This window comes from Lactuca sativa, chromosome 8 (genome assembly GCF_002870075.4).
Source record: "Lactuca sativa cultivar Salinas chromosome 8, Lsat_Salinas_v11, whole genome shotgun sequence".
NCBI lineage: Eukaryota > Viridiplantae > Streptophyta > Magnoliopsida > Asterales > Asteraceae > Lactuca > Lactuca sativa.
The window spans coordinates 29,616,764-29,641,206 of NC_056630.2; the positions used below are offsets into that span (position 1 = coordinate 29,616,764).

General features: G+C 40.6%; 1 protein-coding gene across 1 annotated transcript; it reads left to right on the forward strand.

Moving 5' to 3' along the window:
• Positions 1-23,014: 23,014 nt before the first annotated feature.
• On the forward strand, positions 23,015-23,410 carry LOC111911154 (uncharacterized mitochondrial protein AtMg00810-like). Its single transcript, XM_023906945.1, has one exon. The coding sequence runs from the start codon at positions 23,015-23,017 to the stop codon at positions 23,408-23,410; it is 396 nt and encodes a 131-aa protein (XP_023762713.1).
• Positions 23,411-24,443: the final 1,033 nt, after the last annotated feature.

Here is a 24,443-nt window from a genome sequence, read left to right on the forward strand (position 1 = left end):
GTGCCTTCGACCCACAGGTACAGTGAGGTGACTCACCTCAATCTGAGATAACCGAAACACACGCGTTGCTGCTACCAGGTTCCTCACAATGAGCACAACCAAATTATTCCTAATCAATAACTAAGGTAATTTCACATAATCCAACGTACAGTTCATATCTTCTCATACCACTGGGTAAAAGACTATTTTACCCTTCTTATACATGGACCAATAAAGCAAGGCCTGAACCCAAAATTACTCAAGGCCTAAAAATGGCCCAAACCCCATTTAGGTGCGTATGCCCATCGTACCAACCTGGTACACCTAGCATACAACGTTGATGCCCAAAATCTTTTCCAAACCTCTTAATGCCTTAAGACAACATGCATAACTTCCAGATCTAATTTATATGGGACGTCGTAAGTCATAAAGTTCCTGACTTTATGACTTTGCATGGCTTAATGGTGCCCAAACCAAAGCCCTAAATCTCTAACTTCAACAAAAGGCCACCAACTCATGCATGGAAGGATTATACTCATCAAGATCTGATTTTTATAACTTAATGACCTCAACAAAGGCCAAATATGAGGCTCAAAGGTTCTTGAGTAACTTCTACTCATAAAAACCACAACCATGGGACCAAAACATGATAAATCATCACCCAAACTAGATATACATGAGAGAACTATCAAGATCAAAACTTTATGCCTCCAGAAGATAGATCAAGATAGACAGGGCTTGGATCTACAAGCTCCAAGACAACCAACACTTCTCCAAGGAGTTCTTCTTCTAAATGCACCAAAAATCCACCCAAATCACTCCAAGGCTAAAAAAATTTCCAAGATGGGCTAGGGTTTCGAATTTAGGGCTAGAGGGGATGGAGGCTAAAGATAAGGAGCTTGGAAGGAGCCTTCGCGATCACTCCAGCCAAGTACGCCCATCGTACATTCCTGGTACGCCCAGCGTACTTAGCAAGCCCCTTTACATTCTAACTTTTGGAGGTCATAACTTATGCATCCCAACTCCATTTTTGGTGATCCTTATATCCACAGAAAGGTATAGAGGAGCTATACAACCTTATCTATTTACTTTTGACTTAAAACACGTCAAACTAAAATCCTTAATTCAGGAAAGACCCGAACCATCACTTTTACCATTATACCCTTGGGATCCAAAGCACAAACTGAACTCTTGGATCACATAATCTACATTACCTTTATCCAAAAGGGTCTAATCCTTTCTTTCCAAAAGCCTGAGGCCTTATTATAATTAATCTTCGGGTTGCGGCCCCGAATTAAGAAACGAATCGAAACAGGGTGTTACAACCCTCCCCCACTTAAATTAGATTTCGTCCTTGAAATCACTCCTTACTACCTTGCAGGTAACTAGACAATCTGACCAATTCCTCTTAAACTCCGCTTCGACAAAAAAGGTTGACTCATACTCACGATGACCTTCCAACACTACCATCGAAACCCAATTATAGCAGGACCCACGCCTTGATGGATATCGAATTATTAATCTAATAACTTAAATCATACGAGAACAAGCACTCCGGTGCTATAAGTCTAGAACCTAAAACTTTACTTGGCCTCCTCACAGGCAAAACCATTCTGAAACACAATCAATAGGACCTATCTCTGCAATCTAAACTAGAATACATCCTTCCGATCGTAAATTATCCAACTGATACCTTGGCAGGTAGAATCCTTGACCATACCTTGCTTATGAAAAGATCTTCCATATAAACAAAGGTGACTCCCAATGCGAGTCTCATCCCTTTGTATCAACCTGGAACATAACTCATGTCCCGAAATCTAAAAACTCACACTTGAATCTATTCGACATCTTCTGATTCCATGGTCCTTCCACTGAACTAAGATCTAAAATCCCCATTCGACCGCTCAGACTGATCATATCATACCTGGTCCCATCACAAGGCTCTGACTAAGATTCGAACTGATAAGGGCTACCATAGCCTAACCATTTCACGGATGTCAACCACTAACCATAGATTCATCCCACTATAAATGTGATCCAATACCTTACTCTAGCTAATTTCCACCGAGTCTCACCCACACTATCATAACCAAATGAGCATCGCCCACGGGTCTTTCCCAATCGAGTGTTACATAGGCCTATCATCACCTTAGATCCAACGATCCTTATACCACACAAAGAGTAGTCCTCCGATAATAGTGTCCACCTCGACCCAGGCGTGTGTTGATCCTCCTCCAACCCAACGACCACTCCTTCAATGTGCTACCTCATTCTGGTGAATGCTATGACTACATCATAGACTTACAACACTTCCCCGCCAACCTATCATCCTTATTTATGATACGACTACCTAGTAGTCTTACAACACTCCCATATTGGCCATGAGCCCGACTCATGTTCTTGCTCTCCATCTACCATACCAATCCACGATCACACATGGGCAGAACATGTTGACTACATCTCAATCAGGTGTTCGAGATATGCTTCGAACCCCAAAGCCTTCATCATACATGAATAGGTAGAGAGGCTCTAACACAACCCTCAATCCGGATCCAATCACATATTTTCAATGTACCATTACAAATGTGCCACCCTATCGTTGAAAGTTTCTAAACCCCAAATCTTGTGCAACCTTATCCATACTACACTTGAACTGGCTTCCCTCTCGACTAGGATATGGAACTCCTCCTTTTTCCACGCTTGATTATATTCCCAAAATCCAAATGGTTATCCCCTGTATGTTTCCTTTTCAAACCTTAATGAAAAAAAATTATGTCATTTAAGTCCCTAGATAGTTCGTGGGACATAGTCTATAAGTACGCTTAGCGTAATAGCTCATTTCAGGATCGCGGGTTCACCCACGTATGCGGGGCGTACGTGGGAGTATGCATGGCATATGTAATACAAGGGAAAACCCTAGTTTTTAGGGTTTGTACCCTTATCAAGAAACTTATGTCATCCTTGGAGCTTCTATTGAACAACCTCCATCACTTTATACCCTAATATCGAAGTCCTAAGTGTCATTTGTGAGTTTTGATCCTGAAAGTGAGTTTTGGTGGTGTTTTTGGTGAAGTAGAAGAAGAAGAACACTTAGAGGTTTCTTGGGAGAGGCTTGAGCTTGTAGATCTAGAGTTATCTTCATCTTAGCAAGTCATTTGAGGTAAAAAGCTCTCATCTTGATGGTTCTTTATGCTAGATCCAACTTTGGGTGTTATTTGTGCATTTTCGAGTCTTTTAAGCCATATTTGAGATTATGGTCTACTCCAGAAGCCATGAATGTTAGATCTTAGCACAGTTGAGGTCCCTTGTCCATAAAAATGCAACCTTTATGAAATATCTTGGTTCATGCATGTGTTAGGTTCCTAGTTATGGTTCTCTTTGAGTTTTGGATCTTATTAAGACATGTATGGGAGTAAAGTTGCCAACTTTACATGCTAAGTCCCCACTTAGGACCAGATCTGAGAGTTTGGCATGATGACTTAATTGATTAAGTGCTTAATAAGTTGGTTTGGTTGTCTGCGGAGTATGTGGGGCATACCCAACTCATACGATGTGTGTATTGGCCCCAGAAATAGTACGCTAAGCGTAAGCTTGAGTACGCCCAACATACTCAGCTGTTTGACTTTTGGGTTGGCTTCCATGAGTTTTGGCCATATTTTGGGCTTTTAGGATTTCGGCCTTGTTGGGCCGTTGGAATTTTGAGTTTGGGCCATGGATAGACTCTAAGCTTTCTTGGAATTAGGTCCATGATGATTTTTGGGCCCAATTAGGAAGCTGGTCCATATTGGGCTTTGGGATGTCATTTAGGAATTTGGGCCTTTTGAACAAATGTGTTAAGATTTGGTTTTGGGGAAAGTAAGAAAAGGATAAAATGGTCTTTTACCATGGATGTTGGGCAAGTAATATAGAGTCTTGATTATGGGTCGAGATCCAATTATTAGTTGGATATTATTTGATGATGTTAGCATGGGGATTTTTTGGATCAGCAGAGCGAGATTTTATCTGAGAGATTTAGCAACTTGATGTGAGTTTCCTCTCTGTGATTAGCAGATCGAAGGCACCAATCCCGACCAATGGTTTATTATGATTATGATGCTAGTTGTCTTTGTGACTCTGCATGTGTGTTTTTTGATGTATTTACCCGGCACGGACCGATATCGGGAGAGGCCTGATGATTATAATGTATGTTATTTATCTTTGTGATTTTTGCATATGTTTATATGTTTGTATGTTACTGAGCGGGGACTGACGACTGATAGATCTGTGTCGGGCGGGGCTCGATGTCGGGTGGGGCCCATTATATGTTTGATATGTATGGTATGTGGTATTTTGGAGAACTCACTAAGCTTTGTGCTTACCATTTTCAGTTTATGTTTCAGGTACTTCTGGTTCGAAGGGGAAGAACCTGGGATGATTGCAGTGCATACACCATATTATTCTGCATTTTATATTACTCTGATGTACTGGGATGTTTATTGATACACTCTGAATTACTATGGTTTTTATGATGTTTTAGATAATGGTTTTACTAATTTATATATCAAACCTTTTAGTCTTAAATTTTGGAACGTTACAAGTTGTTATCAGAGCCTTAGTCTGAGGGATTCGGGCATACTCTCGGGTGTTTCTAAACTCAAACTGAGGGTTTGGTAGATTTTTGAAAAAGAAATGTTTTATAAAAAGGGTTTTCTAATAAAATAAAAAGGGTGTGGTGTATTCAATTGACCGAGCTCAAGTAAGTTTTCCCAAAATACCCATACATGTTTTATGATATGCTTTAATTTGAGAATCTGTGAATCGCATGCTAGATAGGGCTAAGGATCTGCTCAGGATTTGCATGATATAATGCTAGGAGAGATGCCTTTATATGCCTACTTTATGAGATTGTAGACTTGCATGCTAGTACTGATCAGTCAGTGATAGGATGACCTGTTAGGTTTTGATTATTCTAATTACTCGATGATCGAATGTTGTTTGCTTTGTGCTTTTAAGAGTTTCTATTAACTTTAGCTAACTAGTAATCGAATATACTAAGTAACATATTGTTGAGACTAAATAATTTTAGAAGGTTAGGTTTTAACTATATTGTGCAACTCTTGTTTGAGTCCAACCGTTGTAGTGTGAGACCTTTCATTTGAAAATTTATCTGTTGCTGTCGATATGTAATTGTATTCATGAGCTAGTTATAGGATGTTAGGGGGAGTTCCTTTTGCAGCTGATGGTGGGGAGTAGTGCGGTGGTTGCCCTAGGAAAAACCTAGAAATAGATTTAGTGATCGTAGGCTTGTCTTATTGAGGATTGTATGTATGGATAAGAAGTGACTTTGTGGATTCAAAGCAATCCTTAAGGAAAGTATGAATAGACGTGGAAGGTAGTATGGTCCCATACTATAGGAAGCAAAGGATCCATACTTAAGTCAGGGAGAGTTACAATGATACTAGGAAGCTTGTAGATTATGAGACTCCTCGATATATATTTATGCATGTTCTGATGGTTTGTATGGTCTATTTTCAGTTTGGTGACTCTTCGAGGAGGACCACTTAGCGGTTCTGGTGTTGGTGAGGGTCCAGGCTCGGGTTCTGGAGTCAGGCAATTGGATGATCAAACGTGGAAGTTCATTTCATTTGAGATTACCCGCAACATACTCGAGCAGACTCCTGTGATCTTTAGTATGGTCAAGGAGCACATTTTAGAGATTTTGGATAAGTGCTTTAGCGATTTTTGGTCCGAGATGGTGGCATTGATGGGAGATTACACTTTGACCTTCCATGAGTTCTGAGCATGTAGGACTCCGGAGTACTTCGGGAAGAAGGACTCAATCGCAAGCAGACGATGGTTAGCGGATGTCGCTGATGCCTTCCGCACTAGCAATTGTCTTGATAGGGAAAAGCTCATACTTTCTCCCTGTCTTCTAAAAAACAGAGCACAAGATTGGTGGGAGGAGTTTGGGCGTTTCATGGGTGATGCGTTGGTTGATTTGATGACATGGTATGATTTCGTGAGTAGATTTCGAACTGAGTTTGGATCAATGATTGAGGTGCAGCAGTTGATGAGGGATTTCCAGGACCTTCATCAGACTAATGAGATGGTGGCCGAGATGACCGCTATGTTCCGCAAGAGGGTGTTTTTGGTTTCTCGGTATGTGGCAGATGAGGATATGAAGAAGGCGAGATACCCTGAGATGTTGAGGAGTGATATCCGGTAGTTTATGAGCCAATCCAGTTGCAAGACACTGGATGATATGATAGCAAGGGCTAAGGAGATTGATTTAGAGATTGAGAGGAAGAGGAAGTCGGGTCATGCTCAGAGTTCAAGGGGTTCGAGAAAGAGGCCTAAGGTATTTCATTCGAGATCGAGAAGCCAACAAAGCCGGAGCCAATGTACCAAGTGCGGCATGACGCATGATGGGGCGTGCAGGATGAGTGGTTTTGGCTGGTTCAAGTGCAATCGGACTGGTCATATTAGCAGGGATTGCACTTCTACTACCACTACCACCCCAATATATGATCTGATTTGCTTCCATTTAAATCAAGGGGGCCATAAAAGGACAATTTTCCAAGTTTGGCGATAACAGGACTAGTGGTAGTACCCGCTCCAATGACTCTACGAATTATTGATGGCCATGAGGGCAAGGTGGACGCGCCAGTGGTGAGGAGCAGGGCTTTTCAGCTGACAGCTGAGGAGTGGTGATGAGTATTTATCTTCTCATTATCTCTTTATTTATGTTGATTTTTTGTTTATGTTTGCATGTTTTATTTTAGGATCGTTCCTTGTGAACGGTATCTCCATATTGGTGTTGTTTGATTCGGGGGCTACCTGATCTTTTGTATAGCTTGCGCTTAGCAAGAGGCTTGTTGGAACTTCAAGGGAGCTGGATTGTCCTTTAGAGGTTGAGATTGTGGATGATCAATCTGTCTAGGTATCGAGGGTTCATCGGGGTTGTGTTCTTGAGATGTTCAACTAGTAGTATCCGATTGATTTAGTTCTCATTCATCTGCGTGGGAACAAGTTTATTGTAGGGATGGACTGGTTGAGCCCCAATAGGGGGATGATTTATTACGAGCGTCATTTGGTACGTATTCGGACCCCGAGTCGGGGAGAGGTAGTGGTTCAGGGGAGAGTGCTCAGTGTGGGCGGATTCTATATTCAGCAGCTAGGGCCATATGTTATCTTTTGTATGGTTGTTTCGGATTTGTTGCCTATGTTATAGATACCCAATATAAGGGTAAGGCGACTGTGAACAATGTGTTGATTGTACGAGAGTACCCGGATGTGTTTCCAGAGGACTTGCCGGGAGTACCTTTGGAGAGGCAGGTGAAGTTTAGGATTGAATTGGTTCTGGGTGTGGCTCCGATAGCCAAAGCACCATATTGGTTAGCTCCTCTAGAGATGCAGGAGTTGTCTACATAGCTGCATGAGCTGTTAGATAAGGGGTTCATTCGAATGAGCAGTTCACCATGGGGAGCACCAATCCTGTTTGTGAAGATGAAGGATAGGTCTCCTAGGATGTTTATTGATTACCGTGAGCTGAATAAGCTAACGGTGAAGAACCGTTATCCACTCCCTAGGATTGACGATTTATTTGACCAGCTTCAGGGTGCATCTTGGTTTTACAAGATTGATCTATGTTCAGGTTATCATCAGATGAGGGTCAGAGAGGAGGATCTACAGAAGACGGCTTTCTGGGCTTGTTATGGTAATTAAGAGTTCGTGGTGATGCCCTTTGGGCTCACCAATGCTCCGACCGCGTTCATGGATCTCATGAACCACGTATGTAGGCCGATGTTGGATCTGTCTGTGATTGTATTCGTTGATGACATCCTGGTCTATTCCAAGACCCAATAGCTACTTGAGGAGCACTTAAGGGGGTTATTGGAGACTCTGAGGAGGGAGACACTTTATGTGAAGTTCTCCAACTGTGAGTTCTAGTTGCACGAGGTGCCATTTCTGGGGCACCTTGTCAACCAGAATTGTATTTTGGTCGACCCGGACAAGGCCGAGGTTGTGATGAGGTGGGAAGTTCTGAGGTCTCCATTTGAGATTCAGAGTTTCCTTGGGTTAGCAGGTTACTATCGGAGATTCATTTAGGATTTCTCCAAGATAGTGGTTCCATTTACTCAGTTGACGAAGTAGATTGTTACTTTTCGATGGGGGCCTGAGCAACAAGCAACTTTTGAGACCCTTAGACAGAGATTGTGTGAGGCGTTGATTTTGACCCTGATGGAGGGTGTTGAGGATTTCATGGTTTATTGTGACGCTTCGATCACGGGTTTGGGTGCAGTTATGATGCAGAGGGGTCGCGTGATTGCGTACACTTCGAGGCAACTGAAGCCTTATGAGGCAACTTATTCGATGCATGATTTGGAATTGGGGGCTGTGGTTTTTGCCCTCAATATTTTGAGACATTATCTCAATGGACTCCACTATACTATTTACATGGATTACAAGAGCCTAAGGTATTTGATGGATCAACCGAATCTGAATATGAGGCAGCACCGATGGTTGGATGTTGTGAAGGATAATGATTATGAGATCATTTACCATTCAAGGAAGGCCAATGTGGTGGTCGATGCTCTCATTCGCAAGGCGGTCGCGACTCCGATTAGGGAAATTTGTACGAAGATGACAGTGATTACTCCACTCTTGGAGCAGATTCGAGAGGCTCAAGTTGAGGCTATGAAGGAAGAGCACCGAAAGAGTAAGCACACAGTGGGTCAGGTGGCTTCCTTCTATTATGATAGTCGAGGATTATTGACTCTCCATCGGTGGGTGTGGTTTCTTTATTGGGGTGGTGCGCATCAGGTTCTGATGGAGGAGGCGCGCAAATCGAGATTCTCCATTCAACCCAGGGCGACGAAGATGTATATAGATCTTCGTCCTGATTATTGGTGGCCCTGTATGAAGCGGGATGTAGCTTGATATGTGGAGAGGTGTTGGACTTATAGGAAAGTCAAGGTCGAGCATCAGCGGCCTCATGGAAAGATGCATCAGTTAGATATTCCCGTTTGAAAGTAGGAGGATATCACCATGGATTTCATTATGAAGTTGTCATGAACCACGCGCAGAGTGGATTTGATTTAGGCCATCATGGATCGATTGACCAAGAGTGCATTTTATCCCGATTTAGGAGAATATCTCGGCAGATAAGTTGGCCGACATATACATTGGGGGGGGGGGGTTGTGGCACGACATGGGGTGCCGGTTTCTAAGGTTTCAGACAAGGACGTTTGATTTACTTCCAGATTTTGGAAGAGGTTCCATGGGGAGTTGGGTACTCGTCTGCATTTTTGCACGAATTTCCACCCGCAGACTGACAGACAGAGCAAGTAGACCATCCATACCTTAGAGGATATGCTTCGGGCATGTGTATTGGATTTCGGTGGGAGTTGGGATACGTATCTTCTGTTAGCGGAATTTTCATATAACAACAATTATCACACCAACATTGATCGGATTCCTTTTGAGATGCTCTATGGGAGGAAATGTGGGACCGTGATATGTTGGGTTGAGGTCGTTCAGCAAGTCATGGGGAGTACCGAAGTAGTGCTCAAGACTACCGAGTTGATCCAGCAGGTTCGAGGTAGACTCCAGGCAACTCAAAGTCAACATAAGAGCTATGCCGACAAGCGCCAGTCAAATATAGAGTTCTAGGTTGGGGATATGGTTCTTCTGATGGTGTCATCCGATTCTGGAAGAGGGGCAAGCTTGGCCTCAGTTACATCGGTCCTTTTAGGATTTGCTCCAGGTGGTCCGTGTTGCTTATCGCTCGGATCTTCTTGAGGAGCTTAGTCAGATCCATAACACGTTTCACGTCTCTCAGTTTTGGAAATGTTTAGTGGATGATTCTGTGGGGGTTCCATTGGAGGATATTTAGGTGGATGATCGCCTTAATTATATCGAGATACCGGTAGGGATTCTTGACTGAAAGATGAAAACATTGAGAAGTAACGTTGTTGAGTTGGTGAATGTCCAGTGGCAGCACCTCAAGGGTTCAAAATGGACATGGGAGCCGGAGGACGAGATGAGGGAGCACTAGCCAGAGTTATTTGTGGTAAAGAACTTTGAGGATGAAGTCTGATTCAAGTGGGGGAGAATTGTAACATTAGATATTTGGTATGTTTCCTTTTTAACCCTTAATGAAAAATTTTCAATCATTTATGGTTCTCTTTGAGGTTTTTGTCTTATTAAGACATGCATGGGAGTAAAGTTGCCAACTTTATTTGTTAAGTTCCAACTTAGGACCAGATATGAGAGTTTGGCATGAAGGCTTAACCGATTAAGTGCTTAATAAGTTGGTTTGGTTGTCTGTGGAGTAGGTGGGGAGTACCCAGCTCATACGCTACGTGTATTGGCCCCAGAAGGAGTACGCTAAGCATAATCCTGAGTACGCCTAGCATACTCAGTTGTTTAACTTTTGGGTTGACTTTCACAAGTTTGGGCCATATTTTAGACAACGCAACTATTCCCAGTCCTCAAACTTCATCAATCGTTGATATGGAAATTATCTTGGAAGGTCACGAAGTCTCAATGGACTTTCCGTCTCTGTCATCAGACCGAAGTATCCCTTACTGCAGTCATGAACCTTAGTCTGTCCATTTACCTTCCATCAATTGTCACACCAATATATCCACTCAAACTTACTTTGCGGTTGTTCAAGGCACCAAACCGCAGACCTTAGTCAAAAGTACTGTGACCATCCAACCAATTCATCATGAACTACCAATTGAAAACTTTGAAGTTGGTCAATGTTCCCTGAATCCTGAACTCTCTAGTTCGGATGAATCAAGTCCTCGTTTTTCAAAATTACCAAGTGTTTCAAGGAAACCGCAACTAAATGTCACTGACTGCGATTCTCCTAAAACCGAAGCGAAAAAGGCTTTCAAAGAAGAAATTCGATCCCGTGGCAAAAAGCGGGAAAATCTTCCAAAACAAAAACAACTTGTCAAAATTCCTAAGTCTAGAAGTCCAGAAAAACTTGTTTTCTCAAATTACCTATTTAAAAGCTCTGCAGTCAAGAAAACAAAGAAAAAGGAATGTACAGTTTCTAAATTCATTCCAAGTCCATCTGACACAACCCAAAAGAAAGTAAAGTCTTTTCAAAGTAATGGTTTTCAAATCTATTCCTTAGATGACCCAAAATGGAAGGGTATTTTGCCAACTCCAGCACTCTTAAAGTCAAATCAAAGTTTTAATAAATCACTTCTCAAAAGGTCTACACGTGCTCTTACACCTGCGAAATCCACTTTTTCAAATCCTAATGTCATACCTCACAACCCTCGGACTGGTCACAAGCATACCTCCTCACAAAGACCACTGAATAAACAAAAGGTCAAAACAAATAACGAAAGTCCAGTTTGCAAATGTCAGTGTTAAAAGTTTACTTCTCAAATCAAATCGCGCTCTTTTCAAAAACCTCGTATCTTTTCACAATCTTACAAAACTCCAAAAAATCTCAAACACCCAGGACTAGGTGTAAAAGTCGACACAAAACCTGTCCCTACAACCTCGTATCATGCATCAATTAAAAATTCTTTTGTTGCCCCAGGCTCCAAACTCGTTTGGGAGCCTAAACTGACCGTTTAATTCTCAGGCTTTGTGCAAGGAGGACCAAGAAGAAGAATGGATGATCGATAGTGCCTGCTCGTTGCACATGACTGGAAGGCTAGAATTGTTGGAATAGTGTCTAAGGCTGCAACTATATTAGGCAAGTATTTGATCCGATTGTGCATGATCCTTTTGGGTTGCCTTCACCATAGCAACTTGATTGGATGATTTATTATGAGAGAATAAATATTATTAATATATTATGAGAATAATATAAGGAATAATAATATTGTTATTTGATTAATATAAGTCATAAATTAATTAGTATTAATTTGGTGACTTAAAGAGATTAATTAAATAAGAGGGTATAAACTGTCAATTGTTTGATAGTTACACTTTAGACTGTAAATCCTTAAGGGATAAGGGATGGACGGATTCTAGGGCTTAGGATAGCTCAAAATCATCCAAGGCTTATCTAAGGTAAGGATTTGGATTGCTTTAAGGTAAGATTATCCAACTAGGGTTTAAAGGTGAAACCCTAAGGAGTCTACAAGTATAAATAGATCCCTTGAGCAAGGGAAATCGGCATCACTTCAAAAGAAGAGAACCCCTGGCCGAATTTCTTCCTAACCTCTCTCTCAAATCATCCTCGTTGCTAGTTGGTGTTTGTAAGCCATTAGAGGAGTGACAATTGTGACTCTAGAGCTCCAAGACAACAAGATCAAACAAGAGATTCAAAGATAAACTTCTAGATCTGATTTTGTATTGTTCTTATACCTAATTAGTCATTAGAAGTCTTGGATCCAAAGCATGTTTAATTAGAGAAACCTAGATCCAAGCATTAGGGTTTTGCATGCGCACATAGGAAAGTTCTTATGGCTAAAACCCATAAGTGGTATCAGAGCCTAGATTGGTTTCTATTAAATTGTTGCTTGTTTGTTTGAATCTTGTTTGCAAATTCGAATTTTGTGTCTCTGTGTCATGAACTCGACGAGTCCCATGGTGGACTCGACGAGTTGGCCTGACTCGACGAGTCCAGTTGGGAACTCGACGAGTTCGAGCGTCAGGAAGGGCCAGATTCGGGATTTTTTCATATTTATCTTATGGAAACTTGCCTTTATCATATTAGATCAACCTTAATCCGATTTTCTGATATATATGACTATAATCTTGATCTAATTAAAGATATTTATCAACTAATAAAATATTTAATTTCCTTATGTGATAATTAATTAATTATTTTGATTAAATTGGTAATTATCTTGCAAGAAATCATTAAATAAATCAAATATGGATAATTATGGAATTAATTGTTAATTGAGATTATTTTCTATTTGATCCTCCATGTTTTAAATGTTTAAAACTTGTCCTCAAGTTTTGAAATTTATGTTTTGTGATTAAAAGTTTTAATTTAGACAATTTAAATTTCAAACCCTAGAATTTTACAAGTTTAAAATAAAACCCTATACTAATATATTATTACAAGATTAATATATATATATATATATATATATATATATATATATATATGTATATATATATGTACAACTAAAATGCTAGTCTTATCGTTAGTAGGCCTCATTCACGAAGCCGATCTATAAAGTGGATATAAGGTTGCGGCCTATAAAATGGCGCTTAATGGGTGTACACTCACACCCACCGCTTGCTTGATCGGTGGAGGGTCGTTAGCCGAACGGGTAGGATAGGTCAACCTCATCCTCTCATTAAAAGTATAATATGAAATACAAAGTTACTACATGTTTTAAAATTTTCCAATCTTAGTTCCTTTAGGAAAAGTGAATTGATGCAATCCCATGAAATTACACTTTGCACCCTTGCTAAATAAGTTAGTGGAGCGTGTGTGGTTTACCGGCACACTAATTGGTTCTAAGCAAAGGTGGCAAAGGGTGATTCATTGTTTATCATATTTCGATGGAGCGTGTGTGGTTTACCGGCACATCGAATAGGTGATTGTTACAATGAAGGCACCATGTGAATTTGCATGGTAATTCACACCCGCTTTGTGATCCTCAGTATCCCAGTCACAAACAAGTGGGGCATATCGAGATTTAAACATGCCATTGAATAGTTTCAATGAATCTCATCCGAACCTAGGAATTCTCAATACATTTAGGACTTAAAGTTATGTTTTTATGGTGGATAATTAGTGAATCGTCATTCACTTACCTTCATATTATTTGCATGTTAGATTACGGCATCCCTTTTCTAATATGTAAATATTGTTGTTGGATCCTAGCCCTAATTTTTCTTATTGGGTGATAATTAGGGATTCATATTCTAATCTATCTTTGTCCTTTCTATTTGTAGATGTCGAACGCAAACAACGCTGCTTCTAGTTCTTTCACATTGATGAGCCTTTCTCAAAAGGTCACTTTCGATGGGACGAACTTTAGCGAATGGATAAGATACATTCGCACCATTGCTCGCTATGAGGATAAGGAGTATGTCCTTGATGAGAAGCTCGAGAAAATCAACCCTGAAATCGCTACTCCGGCTGAAATGACCGCTTTTGAAACTCATGAGCGCGATGCAACGAAGGTACATTGCATCATGATAGCCACCATGAACTCCGAATTCCAAAAGTCCTATGAGGACATGTACCCGTATGAGATGCATCAAGACTTATTGGAGAGATACCACCAAAACGCGAGACAAGAGCATTATGAGATTTTCACTAACATGATTTCCGCTAAGATGGGTCATGGAGAGTCTCTTACCGTGCACCTGCAAAAGATGCAAAGGTATGTCGACTGCCTTCGCAAGTTGAATGTTGACTTTGGGGAAGACTTGGCGATCGACATGGTGCTTCACTCTTTGCCTCCAAGCTATAATCAATTTTGGATGACCTACCACATGAACAAAGAAGAGGTCACCCTAAGCAAACTCCAAGGTCTCTTGAGGGTCGCTGAGAGCAACTTCAAGGACAAGTCTGCTGCACCAACTCCCAATCCACCCGCTGCTCTTGTCTTGGCTATTGGACAAGGAAAGGGAAAGAAGAGGAAGGCTTCGTCTAAGAACTATCGCAAGGTTAAAGCCCGAGATGGTGCCTCTTCTAGTGGGACTAAAGTTGATCCTGCTAAACCCTACCCTAACCCAAAGGAGGCAGAGTGCCACCACTGCCACAGGATAGGACATTGGAAGAGAAGCTGCCCAGAGTACCTGCAAGCCATCAAGGAAGGAAAGATCAAGCCGTCTTTCGCATGTATATACACAATCAAATCTAACGATTTATCTCATGCTATTTCTTGGGTTCTTGACACCGGTTGTAGTTACCACATTTGTTCTAATGTGCAGGGACTAAGAAGAAATAAGGATGTGGGGTCTGGAAGAATAAATCTAATCATGGGGAACAGAAGATCGTCGCCTGTGACCAAGATTGGAGTGTATTCTTTAGTGCTTAGGAATGGTTTAAGTTTAGATTTGAACAATTGTTGCTATTCGCCAGAAATGTCTAGAAACATCATTTCATTTCATGGTTTGTTTAGACAAGGTTTTAGATTTTCTTTTAATAATGAGAATGGTTCTATTTTAGCTTATCTAAATGGTGTCTTTTATTTTGAAGGTATACCATGTAATGGAATATATGAAACTGTTATGATTGTTGATAACTTAGGAAATGATGTTTTGAACATAGATTCTTCCAATAGTATGGATAGAGCATCCTTGTGGCTTTGTCGTATTGGACATGTCAACAAGAAACGCATAGCCCAACTCCAAAAGGATGGAGTGTTGGAGTCATTCAACCTTAGGGAAGACGACACATGTGAATCTTGTTTACTTGGAAAGATGACTAAGTCACCCTTCACGAGTACATGTGAAAGGAGTGAGGGTCTATTGGACCTAATACATACCGATGTATGTGGACCGTTTAGATCAACCACGATGGATGGAAACCGCTTCTACGTGACTTTTACCGATGACTATAGTAGATATGAGTAGGGGTGAGCAAAAACCGAACCGACTAAAGAAAAACCGACAAAACCGCAATAAACCGCAACCGATGCAAAAACCAATGGTGCGGATTTGATTTTTGCAAAAACCGAAGGCCAACGGTGCGGTGCGGTTTCTATCCTAAAAACCGGTCCACCAAAACCGAACCGCACCGCAAGCGTGTATAGTAATAAATCAATCAATGTATATTATATACATGCTATTTAAAATAGTTATAAACGATAATATATTTATTATATGTTTATTTTGTGTTTGTATAAAACTATATGGGGTGCAAAAGAAATGTTCTATTGTTAGCCAAACGTACTAATCGATTACATGTAATAAGCTTGTAACAAATTAAGTCAAAATCAACCAACCTTCAATCATTAATTAGTTTGTGAGAGTGGTCACAAGTTGTATTTTAAGCGACTTACAATTTTCAATGATGTAATTTTGTTTTGAGTTGAAAATGAATGTATTAAAAAAAACAGCACAATACAAGCTTATATGCACATGGTTGTCAGTTCTTACAGTTTTAAAAAACCGCACCAAAAAACATAAAAAAAACTGCACCAAATTCTTAACACGGTTTAAAACCAAAACCGCACCGATACAAACTGAAACCGCATTTAAAAACCAAAAAACCGAACCATTGCAAAACCGCACCCAACGGTTTTAAGAATGCAAAAACCGCACCATGCGGTTTGCGGTTCGGTTTGGTCTGAAAACCGCACCAAACCGCACCATGCTCACCCCTAGATATGAGTATATCTATTTAATCAAGCAAAAGTCAGAAACTTTTGAAAAGTTCAAAGAGTTCAAGAATGAAGTGGAGAATCAATTGGGCAGGAAAATCAAGATGCTTCGATCCGATCGAGGAGGAGAGTACCTAAGTCTTGAATTACACGATTATCTCAAGGAGTGTGGAATAGTTTTGCAATTGACGCCACCTAGGACACCACAATTGAATGGTGTGGCAGAAAGGCGTAATCGAACCTTATTGGATATGGTTCGCTCTATGATGAGTCATGCTTCACTACCTATCTCTTTTTGGGGGTATGCCTTAGAGACTGCTGCCCATATCCTTAACCGAGTTTCTACTAAGAAGGTTTCCAAAACACCTCACGAGATGTGGACAGGGAAAGCCCCCTCGTTGGCACATATCAAGGTTTGGGGTTGCGAGGCTTTCGTAAGACGAGATACTCATGACAAGCTCGAACCTCGTAGTGAGCGATGTATTTTCATCGGCTACCCGCAGAAATCCTTTAGATATCTCTTCTATAGACCGAAGGACAATGTTGTCTTTGTTGCAAGAAGAGGGGTTTTCCGAGAGCGAGAACTCATAGGCCAAGGAGATAGTGGGAAGCAAATCGAACTTGAAGAGATTCAAGAGTCGATAGATGAAGGAACCTCTACCGCTGGCACTCAACCCGAGGAGGAAACTCCGGTTGAACCAATTGACGAGTCCTTACCTCTTAGACGTCCTGATAGAATTAGAGTTCAACCCCAGTTTTATGGTTTTCATATTACTACCGAAGGGGACACGTATATTAGTGATGGTACACTAATAAACCTTGATGAACCTAATAGCTATAAGGAAGCCATGGCAGGCCCGGAGTCTGCGAAATGGAAGGAGGCAATGGATAGCGAGATCCAATCCATGTATGATAACCAAGTTTGGAATTTGGTTGATAATGTGCCCGGATGTAAGACTGTTGGGTGCAAATGGATCTTCAAGAAGAAGACCGACGTGGATGGAAACATACACACATATAAGGCGCGATTGGTCGCAAAGGGCTTTACTCAAACTCCCGGAGTTGACTATGATGAGACCTTCTCACCAGTTGCGAAGATAAAGTCTATTAGAGTGATGCTAGCTATTTCCGCATTTCATGATTATGAGATTTGGCAAATGGATGTCAAGACCGCTTTCCTTAACGGAAAGTTGGCTGAGGATGTTTACATGGCTCAGCCAGAGGGGTTTGTGGATCCGAAGTATCAGAATAGAGTGTGTAAGCTTGAGAAGTCCATTTATGGACTTAAGCAAGCATCTCGTAGATGGAATCTTTGCTTCGATGAGAAAGTCGAAGAGTTTGGATTTGTACAAAGCGAAGATGAATCATGTGTATATGTCAAAGCTAGTGGGAGTATAGTAAGTTTCCTCGTTCTATATGTTGATGACATATTACTCATAGGAAACGAGATCCCGACTCTGCAGGAAGTTAAGTCCTGGCTCGGGAAGTGCTTCGCTATGAAGGACCTCGGAGAGGCTTCCTATATTTTGGGAATAAGGATAGTAAAGGAGAGAAGTAAGAGACTAATAGGACTTAGTCAGAACACTTACTTAGAGAAGGTACTAAAACATTTTAGTATGGAAAACTCATAGAAGGGAGAATTACCGATACAAAGTAATGCCAAGTTGAGTAAGACTCAAAGTCCGATTACCGAAGCTGAAATAGCAGAAATGAGCCGAGTACCATACGCTTCCGCAGTTGGCTCAATCATGTACGCTATGACTTGCACTCTCCTTGATGTAGCCTTTGCTTTGAGCATGGTTAGCAGATATCAAGGGAATCCTGGCAGAGCTCATTGGGTTGCAGTTAAGAATATCCTTAAGTACCTTCGGAGGATGAAGGAATGGTTCTTGGTCCTCGGAGGGAGTGATGACTTGAAGGTGCGAGGGTATAGTGACGCCAGCTTTCAGACCCACAGGGACAACTACCGTTCGCAGTCGGGCTGGGTCTTTACCCTAAATGGAGGAGCAGTGACTTGGAAAAGTTCCAAGTAGGAAACCGTAGCTGATTCAACGTGCGAATCATAGTACATTGCAGCGAGCGAAGCGTCGAAGGAGGCAATATGGCTGAAGAACTTCATCGGTGATCTTGGAGTTGTACCTGCCATAAAGGAGCCCATGGAGATTTTCTGTGATAATGAAGGAGCGGTTGCCTTGACCAAGGAACCGAAGGATCATGGTAGATCTAGACATATCGACAGAAAATATCACTTTATTAGACATCGTGTAGAAGAAGGACAACTCATAGTGAAAAGGATATCATCAGAAGATAACCCAGCAGATATGCTTACGAAGGGAGTGAGTAGGGTTAAGCACTTGCAGCATGCTAGGAGTATTGGGCTGAAGGATGATATTAGCATAGATTAGATAGTAGTGGAAACTTGTAATAGATAAATGTAATTAACATTTGATGATTAAATAAAGGAGTTTTATTTATGAGTAATGTTACTGTCTTATGTTAATTGTTTAACTATTGTTTCATTTTGCATGTTTTGACTTCCAGAATAATTGAATTTATTAAGAATAATCGAATTATTCAAATTGTCCACAATCGTTCATATGTTGGAAGTAGATATGAATGAAGATTGTTGTGAATTGGTGCGTAGATTGTGTAAATGGTATTAGACATGGCAAAAGATTGCTGCGACGTTCATGGGTGCTTATGAACTGGTTTTGAGCATTGGAACAAACCCGCGCTTGCTGGAATCACCTTATGGAATATGATATAAAAGGGTGATCGCAAGACGATAATATCATATAGTCTTAAAACCTAGATATATGGTTTGTTATTTGTTAATTGATTGTACATTGATAATGCGAAAACGCATCAGTAATTTGGTGTTATAAAACGCATTGTTGTGTATAGTTGATTAATGAATAAGTAAATGCATATAAGTCGAAGTTTATCTGTAACTTTTATCCTAAGAAGGTAAAAGCGATATCTCGACCGCTCGATGATTTGATTTGACTTATGTGCCGGCCCAGTCAGAACTGAATTGATGTGTTTGATTAAGTTCTATGTCAAACAAATCAAAGATCGAGAAACCTAAATGCTAGACTAATCATTCCATAGAATTGTCAGCATGATATCTAACAGAGGACTGTACGATCCCTTATCTAAAGGACAAGATTGATTAGATCAGAGTTTGACACCGTCTTTGAGAGCTATGATTGCAAATCGAATTGTACTTGTGCATATAATTGCTAGACTTATCCAAGTGGGAGACTGTTGGAATAGTGTCTAAGGCTGCAACTATAGTAGGCAAGTATTTGATCCGATTGTGCATGGTCCTTTTGGGTTGCCTTCACCATTGCAACTTGATAGGATGATTTATTATGAGAGAATAAATATTATTAATATATTATGAGAATAATATAAGGAATAATAATATTGTTATTTGATTAATATAAGTCATAAATTAATTAGTATTAATTTGGTGACTTAAAGAGATTAATTAAATAAGAGGGTATAAACTGTCAATTGTTTGATAGTTACACTTTAGACTGTAAATCCTTAAGGGATAAGGGATGGACGGATTCTAGGGCTTAGGATAGCTCAAAATCGTCCAAGGCTTATCTAAGGTAAGGATTTGGATTACTTTAAGGTAAGATTATCCAACTAGGACTTAAAGGTGAAACCCTAAGGAGTCTACAAGTATAAATAGATCCCTTGAGCAAGGGAAATCGGCATCACTTCAAAAGAAGAGAACCCCTGGCCGAATTTCTTCCTAACCTCTCTCTCAAATCATCCTCCTTGATAGTTGGTGTTTGTAAGCCATTAGAGGAGTGACAATTGTGACTCTAGAGCTCCAAGACAACAAGATCAAACAAGAGATTCAAAGGTAAACTTCTAGATCTAATTTTGTATTGTTCTTATACCTAATTAGTCATTAGAAGTCTTGGATCCAAAGCATGTTTAATTAGAGAAACCTAGATCCAAACATTAGGGTTTTGCATGCACACATAGGAAAGTTCTTATGGCTAAAACCCATCAAGAATACCTTTGGGATTTCAGGTCAGTTTGTAACGGGGGTAACGTCACATTTGGCAACAACGTGAATGGGATCATCCGAGGTTACGGTGTTCTTACTACTGGAAACTTTTCTATTCAAAAGGTAGCTAATATAGAAGGTCTCAAACATAATCTCATCAGTGTTGGCCAACTACGTAAGGCAGGCCATCTGGTTGAATTTGACAACCAATTCTGCTACATAATGACAAGTGATAGGAGCACTTTCCTGATCAAATCCAGATCTGAAGATACTATGTATCCTCTGGATGTCTCTCTGATCATCGGCAAACCGAAGCTCTGCTTCCTATCAAAATCCATATCCGAAGTTAGCCGGCTCTGGCATCACAAGCTTGCTCATCTTAGCTTCCAGTATATGAACAATCTGGTCATAAAGGAACTTGTCCAAGGTCTCCCTATTCTTAAGTATCACAATGACACTCTCTGCCCTGCATGTGAGTGTGGCAAACAGTCCAAAGCGAGTCATCCTATGGTGATCGATTCCCCAATCTCAGAACCACTAGAACTTCTTCATATTGATCTCTGCGGTCCATCCACCGTAGCCAATCTTCACCATAAGAAATTCATCCTGGTTATAGTAGACGACTTCACTCGTTTCATATGGGTCTTCTTTCTTAGACTCAAGTCAGAAACACCACAAGTACTCATCAATTTTATCAAGGAGATAGAACTTCAAATCAAACTTCCAATGCGTCGCATCCGCAGTGACAATGGAACCGAGTTTACGAATCATCATCTCAATAGTTTCTTGGTTTCCATGGGCATAAGCCACAATTTTTCAGCTCCATACACTCCACAGCAGAATGGAGTAGTAGAGCGAAGGAATCATACATTGGTAGAAGCAGCCAGATCTATGCTCAATTTTGCCAACCTTCCTCTCTACTTCTGGGCCGAAGCAGTGGCCACAACATGCTTTGTACAGAACCGAAGCATTGTGTGCAAACGTCTCAACAAAACACCATATGAGGGACTTAACAACAGAAAGCCTAACGTTCGATTCTTCCATATATTTGGGTGCAGATGCTTTGTGATCAACAATAAGGATCATCCCAACAAGTTCGCACCAAAATCTGATGAAGGCGTCTTTCTTGGTTACTCAACAAACAAAGTAGCCTATAGGATTTTCATAAGACGTACAAGACTAATAATCGAAAGCTGTGATGTGAAGTTTGATGATTATTATATCCGCAACACTGCTCCCTCCACCGAAACCAAAACAATTATAGAATGTGATTTTCCTGACTCTTTGGGTCCTTTGAACATAGTTGAAGTTAACTATGATGATCTCTTCGATCCCATTGAAACTTCTAAGTTCTCTGAAGTTCTTGTGTCTCTTGAAGCTCAAATGCAGCATGCTGAAGTATCTGGTCCTACGCCATCCGATGAGGTATCACTTAACACTTCCACCTTGCCGGTTGAGGGGGAAAAATCAACTCCGGATCATATTACAACCATCGTGGTTGCAGTATTAAAAGAAACAGCTCCAATCCCTCTCCGCAGAGGATTCTAACCTTCAAACGTTTCTTCGAATTCAGATGAAGAAAACATAGAGAATATCAACACCAGAACTAACCCAAGAGTTCTCACAGTTCCAACACTTTAGGGGGAACCATCACACGCTCAAGAGGATCTTCCATCAACAATCCATGGGGAACCTCTTCTAATGGAAAATGCTAATCTCGGTTCCAACAGTCCAAGATGACTCCGCAGGCTGTTCTCAAATCCAGGGGGAACTGCAATCTCCAACCACAGAATCTTCCAATGTTGAAGATATTCCCTCCACCGCAGCTGTTGATCATCTACAACCCCTTCTACACGTATGGACGAAGGACCACCCACCGGGTCAAATCATCGGCAACCCATTAGCAGGGATCCAGAATCGATCTTCTAAAGACTTATCTGATCATTGTCACTATGCAGCATTTATGTCGTCGATCGAGCCCTGAATAATCAAAGAAGCATTACTAGAACCAGACTGGATATTTGCAATGCAAGAAGAACTAGAAGAATTCAAAAGAAACAAAGTGTGGCAACTCGTTCCAAAACCACAAGGTCACACTATAGTTGGTACTAGATGGGTGTACAAAAACAAGTTGGATGAATCCGGTGCGGTCGTCAGAAACAAAGCAGGGCTAGTTACCAAGGGGTATAGTCAACGTGAAGGTATTGACTATGATGAAACATATGCTCTAGTGGTACGAATGGAAGCCATCTGAATCTTCTTATCATACGCAGCTCACAAGAACATCAAAGTACATCAAATGGATGTGAAAAGTGCTTTTCTCAACGGTGAACTAAAAGAAGAGGTTTACCTTCAGCAAGCTCCGGGATTCGAAAGTCTTGAATTCCCAGACTACTGCTACAAGCTTGAAAAGGCTATCTACGGTCTAAAACAAGCCCTGAGAGCATGGTACGAGTCACTCTCTGAATTTCTAGTGTCGTCCGGATACAAAAGAGGAGTGATTGATCCCACTTTATTTAGAAAAGCCAATGATAATCACCTTATGCTTGTACAAATATATGTGGATGATATCATCTTCGGATCAACTGATCAGGGGTCAGTGGATGAATTTGCTAAGCTCATGACCAGCAAGTTCAAAATGAGCATGAATAGAGAGATTAACTTCTTTCTAGGACTTCAAGTAAAGCAAATCCCTCAAGGGATATTCACCCATCAGGAGAAATACACCACGGAACTACTGAAGAAATACTCAATGGACAATTGCTCTTCGGCCAAGGTCCCCATGGCCTTCGGATATAAGATATTTGCTGATCCTTCTGGAGAATCAGTGGATCACAAGACTTATAGAGGAATAATTAGCTCATTGATGTATCTCACCACAAGCCGACCAGATATTGTCTTTGCAACAGGTGTATGCGCAAGGTACCGGGCTGATCTAAAAATGTCACACATGACCGCAACAAAGCAGATTCTACAATACTTAAAGGGTAGTAAGACCCTTGGTCTATGGTATCCCGCAGGAAATGACTTCAGCCTACAAGCATTCACTGATGCGGATCATGCTGGATGCAGACTAGATCAAAAAATCACTTTAGGTGGATGTCAATTTTTGGGTGGAAGACTCGTCAGTTGGTCATCAGGAAAATAAAGTTGTGTATCATTGTCTATCGCAGAAGTTGAATATGTGGCTGCAGCCAGCTGTTGTTCACAAGTCATGTGGATGAAAACACAACTTATGGACTACGGTTACAGAATGTTGCGGATACCAATTTATTGTGATTCTGAAAGTGCTATAGCGATTTCTCACAATCCTATTCACCACTCCAAGACAAAGTATATTGAACTACGGTATCACTTCATCAAAGACCACATCCTAAAAGGTAATATTGAACTAATTTTTGTTCATACTCATGAAGAGATTGTTGATGTATTCACAAAGGCACTTGACTCTACAAAACTCAACAAATTCTTACAAATGTTAGGAATGATGAATCCAGACCCACAATTCTTCCTGAATTAATAGTTACCGCAGACCATCCCATGTCTCTGTTGCGGTCCCAATTGAACTTATTTATGATAGATAGTTTTGGTATAACTTGTGTACCGCAATATAGTCTATATACCGCAGTATCCCTTTTGTACCGCAACTATATATCATATCTATCTTTCAAGGGTCCTTATTGTTTGTTGTTACTAACTTCTTGTTCAAGTGTTCATCTCAGTTTCTCTACTGCTGTCATCTAACCATCCATCCACAATGATAAAAGAAACATCCGCAATAGAGTCTCAATCCGCAATTACATTGACCAGTTTCTCAATCACTTCATAAATTCTTGAAACTTTGTGTGCTATTTAATGATCCTTCATTAAATAATAAAACATTCAAAAAAATAAAACATTCTTGATGTAGCATATCATCGTTTCAGTTCTGCTTTTCAAATAAACCTTGTGTCAGACCTATTTTAGGTATGATGACAAAAAGAATAGTTTTCCATAAATATTTTTTTTAAGAAATCTTTTTCTTCTAAACTGTCACTTCCTATTACCCCGAAACGTTAACTCCGTTACATATTCCTCCTTTATACAACGAATTAACTCCCTTACCACACGTTCTTCAGACGTGTTGGTTTAGGGACTGACATTTCATTAAATGCAACTGTTTTTCCAAAATCTTAATAAAA